Source organism: Oncorhynchus keta, chromosome 15, assembly GCF_023373465.1.
Source record: "Oncorhynchus keta strain PuntledgeMale-10-30-2019 chromosome 15, Oket_V2, whole genome shotgun sequence".
NCBI classification, from domain to species: Eukaryota; Metazoa; Chordata; class Actinopteri; order Salmoniformes; family Salmonidae; genus Oncorhynchus; species Oncorhynchus keta.
In genome coordinates this window covers 3,518,213-3,538,994 of record NC_068435.1, presented here as the reverse complement: position 1 = coordinate 3,538,994, position 20,782 = coordinate 3,518,213, and the positions used below count along the sequence as shown (strand labels likewise).

General features: G+C 46.8%; 1 protein-coding gene and 1 long non-coding RNA gene across 4 annotated transcripts in view; one reads left to right on the top strand and one right to left on the bottom strand.

Moving 5' to 3' along the window:
* LOC127907503 (PDZ domain-containing protein GIPC1-like) overlaps nucleotides 1-20,782 on the bottom strand; it is a 67,047-nt gene that overhangs the window by 4,286 nt on the left and 41,979 nt on the right. For both annotated transcript variants that reach the window (XR_008064618.1, XM_052462864.1), the window contains exons 2-5: nucleotides 8,597-8,782; nucleotides 1,629-1,809; nucleotides 1,209-1,321; nucleotides 1,044-1,125 (exon numbers count right to left, since the gene is read on the bottom strand). Coding sequence is in view for 1 of the 2 variants with exons in the window: in XM_052462864.1 (XP_052318824.1) it covers nucleotides 1,044-1,125; nucleotides 1,209-1,321; nucleotides 1,629-1,809; nucleotides 8,597-8,782 (562 nt within the window). In the remaining variant the exon portion in view is untranslated. The remainder of the gene's footprint in view (nucleotides 1-1,043; nucleotides 1,126-1,208; nucleotides 1,322-1,628; nucleotides 1,810-8,596; nucleotides 8,783-20,782) is intronic.
* Nucleotides 4,212-4,704, top strand: LOC127907509 (uncharacterized). Of its 2 annotated transcripts, none has more exons than XR_008064653.1 (3): nucleotides 4,212-4,368; nucleotides 4,528-4,587; nucleotides 4,669-4,704. It is a non-coding gene; the product is annotated as an uncharacterized LOC127907509 (long non-coding RNA). The 2 variants fall into 2 exon arrangements; XR_008064654.1 differs by having other exon boundaries at nucleotides 4,334-4,449.

Genomic DNA, 20,782 nt, shown 5'->3' with positions numbered 1-20,782 from the left:
CACCAACACCGCCGCTAACTAGCTAGCCATTTCACATCGGTTACACCAAACACCACCGCTAAGTAGCTAGCCATTTCACATCGGTTACACCAACACCGCCGCTAACTAGCTAGCCATTTCACATCGGTTACACCAACACCACCGCTAACTAGCTAGCCATTTCACATCGGTTACACCAACACCACCGCTAAGTAGCTAGCCATTTCACATCGGTTACACCAACACCACCGCTAAGTAGCTAGCCATTTCACATCGGTTACACCAACACCACCGCTAACTAGCTAGCCATTTCACATCGGTTACACCAACACCGCCGCTAAGTAGCTAGCCATTTCACATCGGTTACACCAACACCGCCGCTAACTAGCTAGCCATTTCACATCGGTTACACCAACACCACCGCTAAGTAGCTAGCCATTTCACATCGGTTACACCAACACCACCGCTAACTAGCTAGCCATTTCACATCGGTTACACCAACACCACCGCTAACTAGCTAGCCATTTCACATCGGTTACACCAACACCACCGCTAAGTAGCTAGCCATTTCACATCGGTTACACCAACACCACCGCTAAGTAGCTAGCCATTTCACATCGGTTACACCAACACCACCGCTAAGTAGCTAGCCATTTCACATCGGTTACACCAACACCACCGCTAAGTAGCTAGCCATTTCACATCGGTTACACCAACACCACCGCTAGTAGCTAGCTAGCCATTTCACATCGGTTACACCAACACCACCGCTAACTAGCTAGCCATTTCACAGCGGTTACACCAACACCACCGCTAACTAGCTAGCCATTTCACATCGGTTACACCAACATCACCGCTAAGTAGCTAGCCATTTCACATCGGTTACACCAACACCGCCGCTAACTAGCTAGCCATTTCACATCGGTTACACCAACATGTTTCTGTTTAGTAAACAAATGTGTATTCTGATCGTTTTCCGGTCTAGACATTCATGTAAATTAGATATGCCTACACTGCTTCTGAAATCCAATCCAACTGGATTTTTAAAAGGCTTATCAACTCACCCAGTTCTGTATCTCTGATACCCATGTAGCTCTCCAGTAGGTCATCCACCTTCTTCACTGCTTTCTCCTCAAACTCTGTCGGCTGGAAAGGAGAAACAGTGTGAGTACCAGAGAGAGAGAGAGAGGGACCCCCCTTCTCTTCGCGACAGCGGGATCCACACTCACCACTTCCTCTACAGTAGCAGGTCCTTTGGCGCGCAGTCTCAGAGTCCCTCTCCCTGTCCCCAACTTATTCTCACTGGCCGGCTTGGCTCCCTTCGACCTCGGCTCCAGCATCTCTGTTCAGCACCAAAATAAAACGCTTCAGAAAACATCTTGTTGGGCTAGAATAAAAGCCTGCACACCCTACAAAGTTGAAGAGCCTTCTACCTGAGGTCCATGCCCTCACCAACGACCAACTACTACAGTTCACCATTTGTATTTTATCTTTGTTTAACTCGGAAAGTCAGTTAAGAACACATTCTTATTTACCATGACAGCCAATCAGGGAACAGTGGGTTAAACTGCCTTATTCAGGGGCAGAACAACAGATTTTTAGGCTACTTGCCGCCAATGTAGTTTACTGAACATCCCCTGTCCACTCACCAAAGGCCTTCATCGGCTCCACCAGTTTGAGGGTGAACTTCTGCTCCTTAGGCAGCTCCTTCAGCATGCGAGCAACCTCGTAGTGACGTGTTCCCACAATGTTCTTCCCGTTGATGCACTCTATGTGGTCTCCAACAGAGATCACCTTCACATTGTCCACCACACTGCCCTCCTTGATACGCTGTTGGGGGGACGGGGAGAGAGGGGTGAGAGAGAGGTCACCTGCCTTTGGCCGAAAGAGCAGGAACCTGGACTTCACAAAATAAATCAGAAATACAGACATTGTTATTCTATAAGAAACATGGTATAGAGGAGACGGACCCACTGGTTGCCCTCTAGGTTACAGAGAGCTGGTCCCATCCACCAAACTACCAGGTGGGTGGTATAGAGGAGACGGACCCACTGGTTGCCCTCTAGGTTACAGAGAGCTGGTAGTCCCATCCACCACACTACCAGGTGGGTGGTATAGAGGAGACGGACCCACTGGTTGCCCTCTAGGTTACAGAGAGCTGGTAGTCCCATCCACCACACTACCAGGTGGGTGGTATAGAGGAGACGGACCCACTGGTTGCCCTCTAGGTTACAGAGAGCTGGTAGTCCCATCCACCAAACTACCAGGTGGGTGGTATAGAGGAGACGGACCCACTGGTTGCCCTCTAGGTTACAGAGAGCTGGTAGTCCCATCCACCACACTACCAGGTGGGTGGTATAGAGGAGACGGACCCACTGGTTGCCCTCTAGGTTACAGAGAGCTGGTAGTCCCATCCACCAAACTACCAGGTGGGTGGTATAGAGGAGAGGAGATGGACCCACTGGTTGCCCTCTAGGTTACAGAGAGCTGGTAGTCCCATCCACCACACTACCAGGTGGGTGGTATAGAGAGAGACGGACCCACTGGTTGCCCTCTAGGTTACAGAGAGCTGGTAGTCCCATCCACCACACTACCAGGTGGGTGGTATAGAGGAGACGGACCCACTGGTTGCCCTCTAGGTTACAGAGAGCTGGTAGTCCCATCCACCACACTACCAGGTGGGTGGTATAGAGGAGACGGACCCACTGGTTGCCCTCTAGGTTACAGAGAGCTGGTAGTCCCATCCACCACACTACCAGGTGGGTGGTATAGAGGAGACGGACCCACAGGTGGGCTGGTAGTATAGAGGAGACGGACCCACTGGTTGCCCTCTAGGTTACAGAGAGCTGGTAGTCCCATCCACCACACTACCAGGTGGGTGGTATAGAGGAGACGGACCCACTGGTTGCCCTCTAGGTTACAGAGAGCTGGTAGTCCCATCCACCACACTACCAGGTGGGTGGTATAGAGGAGACGGACCCACTGGTTGCCCTCTAGGTTACAGAGAGCTGGTAGTCCCATCCACCACACTACCAGGTGGGTGGTATAGAGGAGACGGACCCACTGGTTGCCCTCTAGGTTACAGAGAGCTGGTAGTCCCATCCACCACACTACCAGGTGGGTGGTATAGAGGAGACGGACCCACTGGTTGCCCTCTAGGTTACAGAGAGCTGGTAGTCCCATCCACCACACTACCAGGTGGGTGGTATAGAGGAGACGGACCCACTGGTTGCCCTCTAGGTTACAGAGAGCTGGTAGTCCCATCCACCACACTACCAGGTGGGTGGTATAGAGGAGATGGACCCACTGGTTGCCCTCTAGGTTACAGAGAGCTGGTAGTCCCATCCACCACACTACCAGGTGGGTGGTATAGAGGAGACGGACCCACTGGTTGCCCTCTAGGTTACAGAGAGCTACCAGGTGGGTGGTATAGAGGAGACGGACCCACTGGTTGCCCTCTAGGTTACAGAGAGCTGGTAGTCCCATCCACCACACTACCAGGTGGGTGGTATAGAGGAGACGGACCCACTGGTTGCCCTCTAGGTTACAGAGAGCTGGTAGTCCCATCCACCACACTACCAGGTGGGTGGTATAGAGGAGACGGACCCACTGGTTGCCCTCTAGGTTACAGAGAGCTGGTAGTCCCATCCACCACACTACCAGGTGGGTGGTATAGAGGAGACGGACCCACTGGTTGCCCTCTAGGTTACAGAGAGCTGGTAGTCCCATCCACCACACTACCAGGTGGGTGGTATAGAGGAGATGGACCCACTGGTTGCCCTCTAGGTTACAGAGAGCTGGTAGTCCCATCCACCACACTACCAGGTGGGTGGTATAGAGGAGACGGACCCACTGGTTGCCCTCTAGGTTACAGAGAGCTGGTAGTCCCATCCACCACACTACCAGGTAGGTGGTATAGAGGAGACGGACCCACTGGTTGCCCTCTAGGTTACAGAGAGCTGGTAGTCCCATCCACCACACTACCAGGTGGGTGGTATAGAGATGGACCCACTGGTTGCCCTCTAGGTTACAGAGAGCTGGTAATCCCATCCACCACACTACCAGGTGGGTGGTATAGAGGAGATGGACCCACTGGTTGCCCTCTAGGTTACAGAGAGCTGGTAGTCCCATCCACCACACTACCAGGTAGGTGGTATAGAGGAGATGGACCCACTGGTTGCCCTCTAGGTTACAGAGAGCTGGTAATCCCATCCACCACACTACCAGGTGGGTGGTATAGAGGAGATGGACCCACTGGTTGCCCTCTAGGTTACAGAGAGCTGGTAGTCCCATCCACCACACTACCAGGTGGGTGGTATAGAGGAGATGGACCCACTGGTTGCCCTCTAGGTTACAGAGAGCTGGTAGTCCCATCCACCACACTACCAGGTGGGTGGTATAGAGGAGATGGACCCACTGGTTGCCCTCTAGGTTACAGAGAGCTGGTAGTCCCATCCACCACACTACCAGGTGGGTGGTATAGAGATGGACCCACTGGTTGCCCTCTAGGTTACAGAGAGCTGGTAATCCCATCCACCACACTACCAGGTGGGTGGTATAGAGGAGATAGACCCACTGGTTGCCCTCTAGGTTACAGAGAGCTACCAGGTGGGTGGTATAGAGGAGATGGACCCACTGGTTGCCCTCTAGGTTACAGAGAGCTGGTAGTCCCATCCACCACACTACCAGGTGGGTGGTATAGAGGAGACGGACCCACTGGTTGCCCTCTAGGTTACAGAGAGCTGGTAGTCCCATCCACCACACTACCAGGTGGGTGGTATAGAGGAGACGGACCCACTGGTTGTCCTCTAGGTTACAGAGAGCTGGTAGTCCCATCCACCACACTACCAGGTGGGTGGTATAGAGGAGACGGACCCACTGGTTGCCCTCTAGGTTACAGAGAGCTGGTAGTCCCATCCACCACACTACCAGGTGGGTGGTATAGAGGAGACGGACCCACTGGTTGCCCTCTAGGTTACAGAGAGCTGGTAGTCCCATCCACCACACTACCAGGTGGGTGGTATAGAGGAGATGGACCCACTGGTTGCCCTCTAGGTTACAGAGAGCTGGTAGTCCCATCCACCACACTACCAGGTGGGTGGTATAGAGGAGACGGACCCACTGGTTGCCCTCTAGGTTACAGAGAGCTGGTAGTCCCATCCACCACACTACCAGGTGGGTGGTATAGAGGAGACGGACCCACTGGTTGCCCTCTAGGTTACAGAGAGCTGGTAGTCCCATCCACCACACTACCAGATGTGAAACAATGTAAGATGTAAGAGACTATAAAGCAGACACAACCCACTATTCAATTAATCAAAACAGGAGCATTTTACATTTGGTTAGAAATAAACAAGTTAATTATCTCAACAGAGAAAAATATCCTCGTGTGTGCTACCTATATCCCCCCACTAGGATCCCCATACTTTAATGAAGACAGCTTCTCCATGCGAGAGGGGGAAATCAATCATTTCCAGGCTCATGGACATGTACTAGTCTGTGGTGACCTAAATGCCAGAACTGGACAAGAACCTGACACCCTCAGCACACAGGGGGACAAACATCTACCTGGAGGTGACAGCATTCCCTCCCAAATATTCCCCCTACACACAACAACCAACAAAAACACGTCACTACTACTTTTATATATTTAACCAGGCAAGTCAGTTAAGAACAAATTCTTATTTACAATGATGGCCTACCCCCTGCCAAACCCGGATGACGCTGAGCCAATTGTGCACCGCCCTACGGAACACAGCCTGGATTTGAACCAGGGACTGTGATGGACGTTACTTGCACTGAGATGCAGTGCCTTAGCGTCATCATGTGTAACGGATGTGAAACGGCTAGCTTAGTTAGCGGTGGTGCGCTCTAAATAGCGTCATCATGTGTAATGGATGTGAAACGGCTAGCTTAGTTAGCGGTGGTGCGCGCTAAATAGCGTTTCAATCGGTGACGTCACTTGCTCTGAGACCTTGATGTAGTGGTTCCCCTTGCTCTGCAAGGGCCGCGGCTTTTGTGGAGCGATGGGTAACGATGCTTCGAGGGTGACTGTTGTTGATGTGTGCAGAGGGTCCCTGGTTCGCCCCCGGGTATGGGCGAGGGGACGGTTTAAAGTTATACTGTTACAACTGCATAAAAAAAATGAATAGCCTACAGTATATGCTACATAGGCCTACTGTATATAATTCAATCATATCGAAATACATTTCATGTTCATTCATTAGAGTTCTATTTTGTTACTTGTAGGCTACTGTCTGTAATTAGTCTCAATATATCTCATGATGTGTAGCCTAACGTGCGATGATGTGCCAGATCTGGGATTTAGAGCATTTTAATTGGATACGCATTAGAATAAGCCGCCTCAATAATATCTCTCTTGGAGCGGATTGGTCGTTAGTGTTGTCAATGAATTCTAAATGTTGCATCATCATCATAATGACGCGACCTGTGACACTTTGCTTCTTGAAAGTCCAATATCTTGATAACTGCCATGCAAAACATGTTGGGACTGAATCAACCGTGAACTGATGCAAAACAGCGCTCGAGATAGTTTGAGTGGATTTGACCATTAAGGTAAAATTTGAATGGAGAAAGCTGATCCATTGTCAGTTTGGTGAAATAATTCTAATGTTAAAGGTCAGATTTGAATGGAGAAAGCTGATCTGAGAGCTCCCTTTGTTTCCATTCTATCAGTATCAACACTACGCCTCAACAACCTTGGTGAACCTTCTCTCAGTGTGGTGTTCTGGGAAAACACACGTTACAAAAACACTCAGAAGTCTAATTTTCATCGCTAATGGGAAACCGGGCCCTGGTGAACTAGTGCTGACAACAATAAACAGATTATATATGTACAATAATTGACCCATACTGCATACAGTAGATATAAAGATACTATAGTCCATCTTTCCCCTGAAGCTGTACCCGTGTACCCGGGGTCAGTCTGTTCTGTAAAACGCTGACTAATCAAAACAGTAAGAAACCCTCTGGTGTAAATGTTCTGAAGATACCGTGACGCTTCACCAACACAAGGGGGTGTCTTGGAGCAATGTTTTACACACTAGCCTATAGAGCCCACCAGCTTGTAGTCATAAAACCCTGACATTAATACCACTGTTTCCTTCAGCCATTCCTTTTGGGGGCAATGTGGTTCCCCCATAGACTTTGGCCAGCGAGTCAAGGCGGAGTTAGCTTCTGTTTGTGCCTAGAAAAAGACGCCATTATTGTTGCTGTCTGTACAAGATGTTGGTGGAAAACTTTGATCATAAAACCAGCCTTAAGGTAGTACTAAACTAGCCTCTCTAAGACCAGGTAGTACTAAACTAGACTCTCTAAGACCAGGTAGTACTAAACTAGCCTCTCTAAGACCAGGTAGTACTAAACTAGCCTCTCTAAGACCAGCCTTAAGGTAGTACTAAACTAGCCTCTCTAAGACCAGCCTTACGGTAGTACTAAACTAGCCTCTCTAAGACCAGGTAGTACTAAACTAGCCTCTCTAAGACCAGGTAGTACTAAACTAGCCTCTCTAAGACCAGGTAGTACTAAACTAGTCTCTCTAAGACCAGGTAGTACTAAACTAGCCTCTCTAAGACCAGCCTTAAGGTAGTACTAAACTAGCCTCTCTAAGACCAGCCTTAAGGTAGTACTAAACTAGCCTCTAAGACCAGGTAGTACTAAACTAGCCTCTCTAAGACCAGCCTTAAGGTAGTACTAAACTAGCCTCTCTAAGACCAGGTAGTTCTAAACTAGCCTCTCTAAGACCAGCCTTAATGTAGTACTAAACTAGCCTCTCTAAGACCAGCCTTACGGTAGTACTAAACTAGCCTCTCTAAGACCAGGTAGTAAGTACTAAACTAGCCTCTCTAAGACCAGGTAGTACTAAACTAGCCTCTCTAAGACCAGCCTTAAGGTAGTACTAAACTAGCCTCTCTAAGACCAGGTAGTACTAAACTAGCCTCTCTAAGACCAGCCTTAAGGTAGTACTAAACTAGCCTCTCTAAGACCAGGTAGTACTAAACTAGCCTCTCTAAGACCAGCCTTAAGGTAGTACTAAACTAGCCTCTCTAAGACCAGGTAGTACTAAACTAGCCTCTCTAAGACCAGCCTTAAGGTAGTACTAAACTAGCCTCTCTAAGACCAGGTAGTACTAAACTAGCCTCTCTAAGACCAGCCTTAAGGTAGTACTAAACTAGCCTCTCTAAGACCAGGTAGTACTAAACTAGCCTCAGGTAGTACGAAACTAGCCTCTCTAAGACCAGGTAGTACTAAACTAGCCTCTCTAACTATCGTCTATAATAACTGCCTAATAGAAGTGACAGCCCTGTGATTGTAACGATTTAACCTTCTATAATAAATAGATGAGTTGCAATTCAATTGATATATTTTATTGGTTGATTGACGAGATTTTATGGATTGATTGATTGTATCCTACCTTGATGTGGCCTGAGTAGTCAAGCAGTTAGTACTCGGGACCCTGGCACATGTAAAGGACTGGGAGACTAGTCAGGATCGGTTATGATCCGAACCACAGCCATTCTGACTCGCAAACTCTCCTATCTTTCATATCTCAATAAAATCTCTCTCTATTTTTTAAAATATTTAAACAAAATCCTACCTTGATGAAGGCGTATCCCGCCCCGTTGTCTGTGATGGTGAGTCCCAGGGCCTCCTCTGATTTAAACACCTCCACCTCCTTCTTAATCCCTTTAATGTGGGCGAATATAAAGTCCTCCAGGCCGATCTGACCACCAAGCAGCTTCTCCATGTCGATCTTATGGGTGTTCAATGTACAGAACAGGATCTGGGGAGGGAGAGACAGACAGACATATTAATGAACAGGATCTGGAGACACACGAAGAGACAGAGAGACAGTTGATAAAACCATGTGCCCACGGAATCAGAACATCAAAAGATCTCCTAACTCATTTTGCAACCTGTATGGAGCCTCGGTCAACATTTTGGTCCTCAAGTTAAACTGGTATATTTCTTTCTGACATTTTTTTTGTTGTTGCCAATTTTGGTTTTTAATTCAGGGAGGACAGACAAGTTCCCTACCTTCTCCCCCTTCCACCTTCCTCCTCCATTTTTGCAGTAATGCTGCAATCAGTTGGTTGTACATTTGGATTGAGCAGATACTCCCATATATGATTGTTCACTGCACATGTGACATAACTCAGCCTTTCCTATTCATGACCGACCAGGTTCCTTCAGGGGAACCATTTCTGATCAAGACACACTGAGTGGACAAAACATTAAGAACACCAGATCTTTCCATGACATTGACTGACCAGGTGAATCCAGGTGAAACTATGATTCCTTATTGGATGTCACTTGTTAAATCCACTTCAAATCAGTGTAGCTGAACGGAAGGAGACGGGTTAAATAAGGATTTTTAAGTGTTGAGACACGGATCGTGTACAGTATGTGTGCCATTCAGAGGGTGAATGGGCAAGACCTTGAACGGGGTAAGGTAGTAGGTGCCAGGCGCACCGTTTTGTGTCAAGAACTGCAATGCTGCTAGTTTTCACACTCAACAGTTTTCCCGTCTGTATCAAGAATGGTCCAACACCAAAAATAAATCCAGCCATCTTGACACAACTGTGGAAATATTTGGAGTCAACATGGGCCAGGATCCCTGTGGAACGCTTTCAGCACCTTGTAGAGTCCATGCACAGACGAATTGTGGCTGTTCTGAGGACAAAAGGTAGGTTCCAATTCAATATTAGGAAGGTGTTCTTAATGTTTTCTATACACAGTGTTTTATTTTATTTATTTTTCATTCATTTTTTAAAATACATTTCTTGACGGTGCACAATAGTCCTGGGAGAGGACCCAGGTGGCACGGTGCAGAGATAGTCCTGGGGGAGGACCCAGGTGGCATGGTGCAGAGATAGTACTGGGAGAGGACCCAGGTGGCACGGTGCAGAGGTAGTCCTGGGAGAGGACCAGGTGGCACGGTGCAGAGATAGTCCTGGGGGAGGACCCAGGTGGCACGGTGCAGCGGTAGTACTGGGAGAGGACCCAGGTGGCACGGTGCAGAGATAGTCCTGGGGAGGACCCAGGTGGCACGGGGCAGAGATAGTCCTGGGGAGGACCCAGGTGGCACGGTGCAGCGGTAGTACTGGGAGAGGACCCAGGTGGCATGGTGCAGCGGTAGTCCTGGGAGAGGACCGGAGAGGACCCAGGTGGCACGGTGCAGACGTAGTCCTGGGAGAGGACCGGAGAGGACCCAGGTGGACGGTGCAGAGATAGTACTGGGGGAGGACCCAGGTGGCACGGTGCAGCGGTAGTCCTGGGAGAGGACCGGAGAGGACCCAGGTGGCACGGTGCAGAGATAGTACTGGGGAGGACCCAGGTGGCACGGTGCAGCGGTAGTCCTGGGAGAGGACCGGAGAGGACCCAGGTGGCATGGTGCAGCGGTAGTACTGGGAGAGGACCAGGTGGCACGGTGCAGCGATAGTCCTGGGAGAGGACCGGAGAGGACCCAGGTGGCACGGTGCAGCGGTAGTTCTGGGAGAGGACCGGAGAGGACCCAGGTGGCACGGTGCAGCGGTAGTCCTGGGAGAGGACCGGAGAGGACCAGGTGGCACGGTGCAGCGATAGTCCTGGGAGAGGACCAGGTGGCACGGTGCAGCGATAGTCCTGGGAGAGGACCGGAGAGGACCCAGGTGGCACGGTGCAGCGGTAGTACTGGGAGAGGACCAGGTGGCACGGTGCAGCGATAGTCCTGGGAGAGGACCCAGGTGGCACAGTGCAGCGATAATCCTGGGAGAGGACCAGGTGGCACGGTGCAGCGATAGTCCTGGGAGAGGACCAGATGGCACAGTGCAGCGATAATCCTGGGAGAGGACCAGGTGGCACGGTGCAGCGATAGTCCTGGGAGAGGACCGGAGAGGACCCAGATGGCACGGTGCAGCGGTAGTCCTGGGAGAGGACCCAGGTGGCACGGTGCAGCGATAGTCCTGGGAGAGGACCCAGGTGGCACGGTGCAGCGATAGTCCTGGGAGAGGACCCAGATGGCACAGTGCAGCGGTAGTCCTGAGAGAGGACCCAGGTGGCACGGTGCAGCGATAGTCCTGGGAGAGGACCCAGGTGGCACGGTGCAGCGGTAGTACTGGGAGAGGACCCAGGTGGCACGGTGCAGCGGTAGTACTGGGAGAGGACCCAGGTGGCACGGTGCAGCGGTAGTACTGGGAGAGGACCCAGGTGGCACGGTGAATTTCTTCAGTCCCCTTAGAAGTAGAGACTCTGTTACGCCCACTTGACAAGAGTGGTCGTGTTGTTGGTCCTTGGTGATGTGGACGCTGAGGAACTTAAAACTGCTGACACTCTCTACTGCAGTCCTGTGATTCCTGAAGTCAAAAAATCCATTCCTTGGTTTTGCTGACATTGAGGGAGCGCTTGTCCTGGCACCACAATACCAGTTCACTTACCACCCCTCTATATAGGCTATCAGGCCTACAACCGTAGTGTCGTCAGCAAAATTGATGGAGTTGGTGTAGACAAAGCCAAGCAGACGTTGGTGAACAGGGAGTACAGCAGAGGGCTGAGTACACACCCCTGGGGGACCCCTGTGTTAATAGTCAGTGTGGAGGATGTGCTGTTGCCAATCCTCACAGCTTGTTGTCATGTCTTTGGCATCATTAAAAGTGAAGACATATTTTATCAAATCAATTCACTAATTATTATTACGTGATTAAACTAATAATTTAAATGTAATTAACTAGGAAGTCGGGCACTATGGAACATCTTCAGATTACAAAGTTATAATCCTCCGAATACAACTCTTCAGATATTTTAATATCTGATCAATTAGTATTCTATTAATGAATCATTCTTTACCTCACGTTAGTCTCATTCCAAACATCGTAAATCGTTGGTTATCTGCACGAACCCAGTCTTCACTATAAATCATCCATACACCAATTGGCTTAATCATTTATTTACTAACTAACTAAATAATCACAGAAATGCATAAACAAACAAACAGTAGATATATGTTACTAACAAGGATAGGGAGGATTCCCTAGTGGGCTAAGCCGATATGATGGCTTGGTGGACAAAGGGAAGTGGGTGTGGACTGGGAAAGAAGGGGGTATGGACTGGGAAAGAAGCGGGAAAGACAAAAGGGATCACGACACACAGTCTATAATTATATGAATTGAAATGCTAATCCTTTGCACATGAACGCTCACTCATTTCGGAATAATTGCAATCAATATATATTTACGCCCATGTGTCGTTGTGATCTCTGTTGGAATCCGGTCTGTCTGCTGGAGAGTTCATCAGAGTCTCTCTCTCTCTCTCTTTCTGTTTCCACGCTGTGGGTTTGCTCAGTCTGAAGGGAATTTTCTTAGGAGGGGCTTTTATTTGCAGCAGTAGAATAGGCGGTTCCATGACGCCTGATCATGTCTGTGCTCATTTGTAAGGGGCGGGCCAATGACTTTAAATGGAATACAATTCTCTCACATTAAAGGTTTAACATCACATCATTTCACAAATAGTTTCATCTTTACTCATTCATTTTATACAATAATTAGATGCAAGCCTCATAACTGAAGAACCTGTATAAACAGAGTTATGGTAATGTGGCAGCATTGTCTTTCATGAGGTCACAAACACGAAACAAAAACGGACCGGGTCGTAGCTGGCTTCTCCATCGACCGTTTACACATTCTCCAAAATGTGGATATTGTTCAATTCTCAAATTCTGCAATGTAGTAGAATTTGGTGGGAGTTCCTTTGTTCTACTGTGAAAATCTCTCTCTCCATACTGCATTGCCAGGGGAAGAGTCTCCACCAGGAAGTTACGACCTGAGATAACATAACCTGGGGTGTAGAAGAGAGTGGGGAAGCCACAATCTATATACCCAGAAAGGGCCACATCATGACACTGATCTGCCCGTCAGGAAGTCCAGTGTCCAGTTGCAGAAGGTAGTGTCCAGACTTAGGGTTGAATGCTGAACTGTAGTCAATGAACAACATTCTCACATAGGTGTTCCTTTTGTCCAGGTGTGACAAGTGTCGCAAGTCCGAATTGTTGAACATCAATTCAAGTTTCAGTCTCTATTGTCTTTTTGCATCCCTGATGGATTTGTGGACCTTGTACCTGCTTGCTTTGTATGCATTGCACGTGACCGAGTCATGGGGGTCGATTCTGCTGACATTGAATGCTGCAGTACGGGTCTCAGCATGGTACGGATTCTCTGTTCGCCCAAGGTTTTTGGTTGGGGAATGTCCGGATTGTTATTGTGCCTACAACATCATCATGTTGGTGATATCATGTTTGTGATATTTCAAATGATTACATTTTTTATTTTTTAAATCACCCACGACAATAAAGACTGCCTCTGGTTAGGAGGATTCTTGCTAGATAATGTTCTTGTACAGTTCGTTGAGTTCGTTGAGGCGCTCAAGATGTTTTCAACTTCGGTACACCAGGAATTGTCGATGAGAAAGCATACCCCTCCCCCTACTCTCACCAGAAGCCGCCATTCGATCCATATGAAAAATGGAAAAGCAGTCTGGTTGAATAGCAGAGTCAGGTGTATTGTCCCAAAACCTCTGTAAAAACACAAGACAGCATTCCCTGATGTCCGTCTGCGATTCAAGCCTTGAGTTCAAAGTTTATTTTCAGAGTGAGCGTCAGCGTGTTAACAGAGAAATCATTAATGAGCGAGTCATGTGTTTATTCTTTGGTCATGTCCTATTCCCACTGGTAGAGCAGATGAGGAAGGTGACCTTTCTACCAGCGCCAGTGATGCAGCAGAGATCTGGCTTCACACCTCGTGGCAGACCCAGGGAGTGTTGGTAATGGGATCTGTTTGAGGCCTGATTTAAAAGGCCTTTAAACTGACCATGGCTCAGTCCACTGGGATGGCTGAAACTCGGTGTCCCAAATGGAAGACCATTCCTTGTATAGAGAACTACTGTTAACCAGGGCCCAAAGGGAACAGGGTGCCATTTAGGACACACCCCCAGCTACTGGGAGGACTCTACCGCTGGTCACCCACAGCTACTGGGAGGACTCTACCGCTGGTCACCCACAGCTACTGGGAGGACTCTACCGCTGGTCACCCACAGCTACTGGGAGGACTCTACCGCTGGTCACCCACAGCTACTGGGAGGACTCTACCGCTGGTCACCCAAAGCTACTGGGAGGACTCTACCGCTGGTCACCCAAAGCTACTGGGAGGACTCTACCGCTGGTCACCCACAGCTACTGGGAGGACTCTACATCTGGTCACCCACAGCTACTGGGAGGTCACATCTGGTCACCCACAGCTACTGGGAGGACTCTACTGCTGGTCACCCACAGCTACTGGGAGGACTCTACCGCTGGTCACCCACAGCTACTGGGAGGACTCTACCGCTGGTCACCCACAGCTACTGGGAGGACTCTACCGCTGGTCACCCACAGCTACTGGGAGGACTCTACCGCTGGTCACCCACAGCTACTGGGAGGACTCTACCGCTGGTCACCCAAAGCTACTGGGAGGACTCTACCGCTGGTCACCCACAGCTACTGGGAGGACTCTACCGCTGGTCACCCACAGCTACTGGGAGGACTCTACCGCTGGTCACCCACAGCTACTGGGAGGACTCTACCGCTGGTCACCCACAGCTACTGGGAGGACTCTACCGCTGGTCACCCACAGCTACTGGGAGGACTCTACCGCTGGTCACCCACAGCTACTGGGAGGACTCTACCGCTGGTCACCCACAGCTACTGGGAGGACTCTACCGCTGGTCACCCACAGCTACTGGGAGGACTCTACCGCTGGTCACCCACAGCTACTGGGAGGACTCTACCGCTGGTCAATCATTTATTTCACTGCTATTTACATCACAGACGGGCTGTGTGTGTTTCACAGGTTGTGTCTGTGTGTGTTACTGACTTGCCTAGTTAAATAAAAATAAAATAAATAAACACAGGGCTAATAATGACAGTACAAAAGGGCAGCACTCCAATAAAACACTATAATATCAGAAACCCATAGATAATGGTACCATGTCAGAAACCCATAGATAATGGTACCATGTCAGAAACCCATAGATAATGGTACCATGTCAGAAACCCATAGATAAATGGTACCATGTCAGAAACCCATAGATAAATGGCACCATCTCAGAAACCCATAGATAAATGGCACCATCTCAGAAACCCATAGATAAATAGTACCATGTCAGAAACCCATAGATAAATGGCACCATCTCAGAAACCCATAGATAAATGGCACCATCTCAGAAACCCATAGATAAATAGTACCATGTCAGAAACCCATAGATAAATAGTACCATTTCAGAAACCCATAGATAAATGGCACCATGTATAGATAAATGGTACCATGTCATAGATAAATGGTACCATGTCAGAAACCCATAGATAAATAGTACCATGTCAGAAACCCATAGATAAATGGCACCATCTCAGAAACCCATAGATAAATGGCACCATCTCAGAAACCCATAGATAAATAGTACCATGTCAGAAACCCATAGATAAATAGTACCATTTCAGAAACCCATAGAATAATATAATATCTAACATTTTATCTATCAACCCTTGTCAAAGCTTCTTTCAAGCAGACCATTTATTTCAATGCTATTGTATCAACACCAATAGAGAATAATGGTACAGTAGACATTTGTTCTTGAGTGAGTTTAAAACCATTTTAGTTTGTATCAAACTTTCTAAACCTGGTGTGATGAAATGACAAGTTGCACTAGTTTCCTGAACCGCCTTACTTCTGGGTTTCTGATATGATACCAATATTTATTTGTATTTTTTTAACCTTTATTTAACTAGGCAAGTCAGTTAAGAACAAATTCTTATTTTCAATGACGGCCTAGGTACAGAATTGTACCTTGTCAGCTCGGGGGTTTGAACTTGCAACCTTTCGGTTACTCGTCCAACACTCTAACCACTAGGCTACCCTGCCTCCTCTACACTCTAGCCACTAGGCTACCCTGCCGCCCCTACACTCTAACCACTAAGCTACCCTGCCGCCTCTACACTCTAACCACTAGGCTACCCTGCCGCCTCTACACTCTAACCACTAGGCTACCCTGCCGCCTCTACACTCTAACCACTAGGCTACCCTGCCGCCTCTACACTCTAACCACTAGGCTACCCTGCCGCCCCTACACTCTAACCACTAGGCTACCCTGCCGCCTCTACACTCTAACCACTAGGCTACCCTGCCGCCCCTACACTCTAACCACTAGGCTACCCTGCCGCCCCTACACTCTAACCACTAAGCTACCCTACCGCCCTACACTCTAACCACTAGGCTACCCTGCCACCTCTACACTCTAACCACTAGGCTACCCTGCCGCCTCTACACTCTAACCACTAGGCTACCCTGCCGCCCTACACTCTAACCACTAGGCACCCTGCCGCCTCTACACTCTAACCACTAGGCTACCCTGCCGCCTCTACACTCTAACCACTAGGCTACCCTGCCGCCCCTACACTCTAACCACTAGGCTACCCTGCCGCCCCTACACTCTAACCACTAGGCTACCCTGCCGCCTCTACACTCTAACCACTAGGCTACCCTGCCGCCTCTACACTCTAACCACTAGGCTACCCTGCCGCCCCTACACTCTAACCACTAGGCTACCCTGCCGCCTCTACACTCTAACCACTAGGCTACCCTGCCCCCTACACTCTAACCACTAGGCTACCCTGCCGCCCCTACACTCTAACCACTAGGCTACCCTGCCGCCTCTACACTCTAACCACTAGGCTACCCTGCCGCCCCTACACTCTAACCACTAGGCTACCCTGCCGCCCCTACACTCTAACAACTAGGCTACCCTGCCGCCCAGTCTATGGGATTCCTGATATGATACCAATATCTATGGGGTTTCTGATATGATGTACTAGTTTCCTGACCTGCCTTACCTGACATGCTGTATTAGTATGGGGTCATCAGAATGACCTCTAAGTGTTACAGGGCTCTTATCTAGGCTGCGTACCAAAAAGGTACCCGATTCCCTTTATAGTGCACTAGGGCCCATTGGACTCTGGTCAAAAGTAGTGCACTATATATGGAATAGGGTGCCATTTGGGACTCGGACTAGCGTGAGTGGCAGAGAAAAGACGTTCCTTGTTAGTACACAATACAAGCAAAGAGGCCTAACAGACGCAGAGCACTGCTCCACTCTGCATTGAATGCGCATCAGCTGACAATCACTGACACAAGCAAGGGTTGCCCCTGGTTACTGGAGTATAAATAATTGGATTAGGAAGAGGGGGGGGGGCGATCGAGGAGAAAGAATGAGAGAGACCGAGAGAGAGAGAGAGAGAGAGGGTGTCAGGAAGAGAGCGATAGCGAGAATGAGAGAGTGTGAGAGAGACCAAGAGAGAGAGCAAGTGAGGGTCAGAGAGAGTGGAGACGGACCCACTGGTTGCCCTCCAAGTTAAAATAGAGCTGGTAGTCCCATCAGCCAAACTACCAGGTGTTACACAGGGAAGAGATTCAGGAGTTATTGATTCAATGAATCAAAACGGGATATTTTACATTTGGTTACAAATAAAGAAGGAAATAATCTCAGAGTAAAATGTCTTCCTGTGTGCTACCTATATCCCCCCACTAGGATCCCCATACTTTAATGAAGACAGCTTCTCCATCCTGGAGGGGGAGATCAATCAATTCCAGGCCCAGGGACATGTACTAGTCTGTAACGACCTAAATGCCAGAACTGGACCAGAACCTGACATTCTCAGCACACAGGGGGACAAACACCTACTCAAATATCCCCCCCAGGCACAACTATGACAAAACAACCAACAAAAACGTGTCACAACTCCTCCAGCTCTGTCGCACGCTGGGTCAGTACATAGTCAACGGTAGGCTTTGAGGAGACTCCTATGGTAGGTACACCTACAGCTCATCTCTTGGCAATAGTACTGTAGACTACTTTATCACAGACCTCAACCCAGAGTCTCTCAGAGCGTTCACAGTCAGCCCGCTAACACCCCGAGGCACCGCTGCATTTAAGTGATAATGCCCTTGAAGCCGGTGTTTGGAGAATATATTGGCCCGGGTGTTGTTAGGCCTGAGATGAGGGTCGAGGGCCGGCAAACCATACCAATAGATCCTCTAAACTCAGACACAAATCTAGGGTTGCTACCCAAGCCAGCTGGTCGTTCTATCGGTTCAGTTGCCAGAGGCGCGACCAAGTCTCAGTTTTTTTGTTCTGCAAGATAATATCTAGATGCTTTTTAAAAATAATGGAGATCAAGTTTATAAATTGCCTGGCTGGGCTGATGAGACAGTGGATTGCACAGTCAGATGGAACAGAGTAAATACATATAGAACCAGTTAAAAGTTCTAGAACACCTACTCATTCAAGGTTTTTTCTTTATTTTTTACTATTTTCTACATTGTAGAATAATAGTGAAGACATCAAATCATGTTGTAACCAAAAAAGTGTTAAACAAATCAAAATATATTTTATATTTGAGATTCTTCAAAGTCGCCACACTTTGCCTTGATGACAGCTTTGCACACTCTTGGCATTCTCTCAACCAGCTTCATGAGGTAGTCACCTCATGGCTTGCAATTGGATTGCTGGACATCCATCAACCCCATTTATTCAGATCTGATCAACGAGGACAGTTAAGGTAATGGATTGGGCCTAGTTATTGTTCATGAGCAGCATACGTGTGTTCTTCTTTTAAAATAGCCTATATACTCTTCTTGTACAATGTATAACCTACTGTACTGTTTGTCTGGACTGTCTGCCTGTCTTGGTGAGAATCTTAAGTTAATATTCTTCAGTTTATATGCCTATTATTATTATTATTATTCAGGGGAGTGTTCTGGCCAGCCGGGTTGGGCAGCACTTTACAACATTCCAATGTTCCGTCTGGTGAATCTCTCAGGCATATTTTTCTGATTGAAAACGGGAACGAAAATGGAAGAGATGGACAAATACTGATTTCAAAACACGATAATATGAACGAGACTATAGTCCAAGACATGAGGTGAGTATCAAAATCGTTTTAAAAGATGCCCTTGCCTTACAGTTGAACCTCGGATCTTCACTATAATAGCCTATAGAGCCAACTCAAAATATGGTATTCTGTTATTTTTAAATAGCCCACATTTTTCATATTATAGGGAGACTAAATGAAAACGACAGACATAAAATGTAGGGAGAAAGGCAGGCATTTTATATAACCATTGGATTACTGTGGCTCGAATTTCATAATTCATTTTTCAGACGTTTTCCTTTGGTAAGTCGACTCATGTCTCTCCTCACTCAGAAGGCCTGCTCACTGATGTCACAATTATCAGCTTTGGAATTGACTTGGTTAAATTGGAATGATGTGAATAATGATGATGATGATGATGATGATGATGAATGGTGAGAGTCCATTATAGCCTAAACCTTTAATCATAGGCAATTGTTAAATTGTGTCTCTAAAATCACGATATTTCAATTTATGTAGTCATGTGACAGTCTTTAAAAAAATTAAAAAGTCAAAGTGCCAGCTGATTAACCAGATATTTTCGCATGGAATGTTCTATTTAATAACTGATATAAATGTGTTCTGAATGTTCTATTTAATAACTGATATAAATGTGTTCTGAATGTTCTATTTAATAACTGATATAAATGTGTTCTGAATGTTCTATTTAATAACTGATATAAATGTGTTCTGAATGTTCTATTTAATAACTGATATAAATGTGTTCTGAATGTTCTATTTAATAACTGATATAAATGTGTTCTGAATGTTCTATTTAATAACTGATATAAATGTGTTCTGAATGTTCTATTTAATAACTGATATAAATGTGTTCTGAATGTTCTATTTAATAACTGATATAAATGTGTTCTGAATGTTCTATTTAATAACTGATATAAATGTGTTCTGAATGTTCTATTTAATAACTGATATAAATGTGTTCTGAATGTTCTATTTAATAACTGATATAAATGTGTTCTGAATGTTCCATTTAATAACTGATATAAATGTGTTCTGAATGTTCTATTTCATATAACTGATGATTTAAATGTGTTCAGCAAACAGACATTGTTCTATTTAATAACTGATATAAATGAAATGTTCAACATACAGTTCTAGTTTAATAACTGATATGTCAAGCAGTTCAAAGGAAAAAAATGTTTTGATTTAAAAACTGAAAGTGTTGAGAAATGTTCCATTTAAAAACTGAAAAATGAGTTCTAATGTTCTATGGCGAATTAAAACAATACAGAAATATAAATGAGCCTGAATGTTCCATTTCAAAAACAATACAGAAATAAATGTGTTCTGAATGTTCTATTTAATCACTAATAAACAATACAGAAATAACTGATATAAAACCTGAGAATCTTTCTATTTAATAACAATACAGAAATATACGGAAAATGCCTACATCTTCTGAATGCGAATCACTAAAACAATAACAGAAATATAAACGGAAAACCTGAGACATGTTCTATGGGGAATTAAAAACAATACAGAAATAAATGGTTCTGAATGTTCTATTTAAAACCTGATATAAATGTGTTCTGAATGTTCTATACAGAAATAACTGATATAAATGTGTTCTGAATAAAACAATTACAGAAATAACTGAAAATGAGTTCTGACATGTTCTATGGCGAATTAAAACAATACAGAAATATACGGAAAATGAGTTCTGAATGTTCTATGGCGAATTAAAACAATACAGAAATATACGGAAAACCTGAGCCTACATCTTCTGAATGTTCTATTTAATAAATACATACGGAAAATGTGTTCTACATGTTCTATTTAATAACAATGAAATAT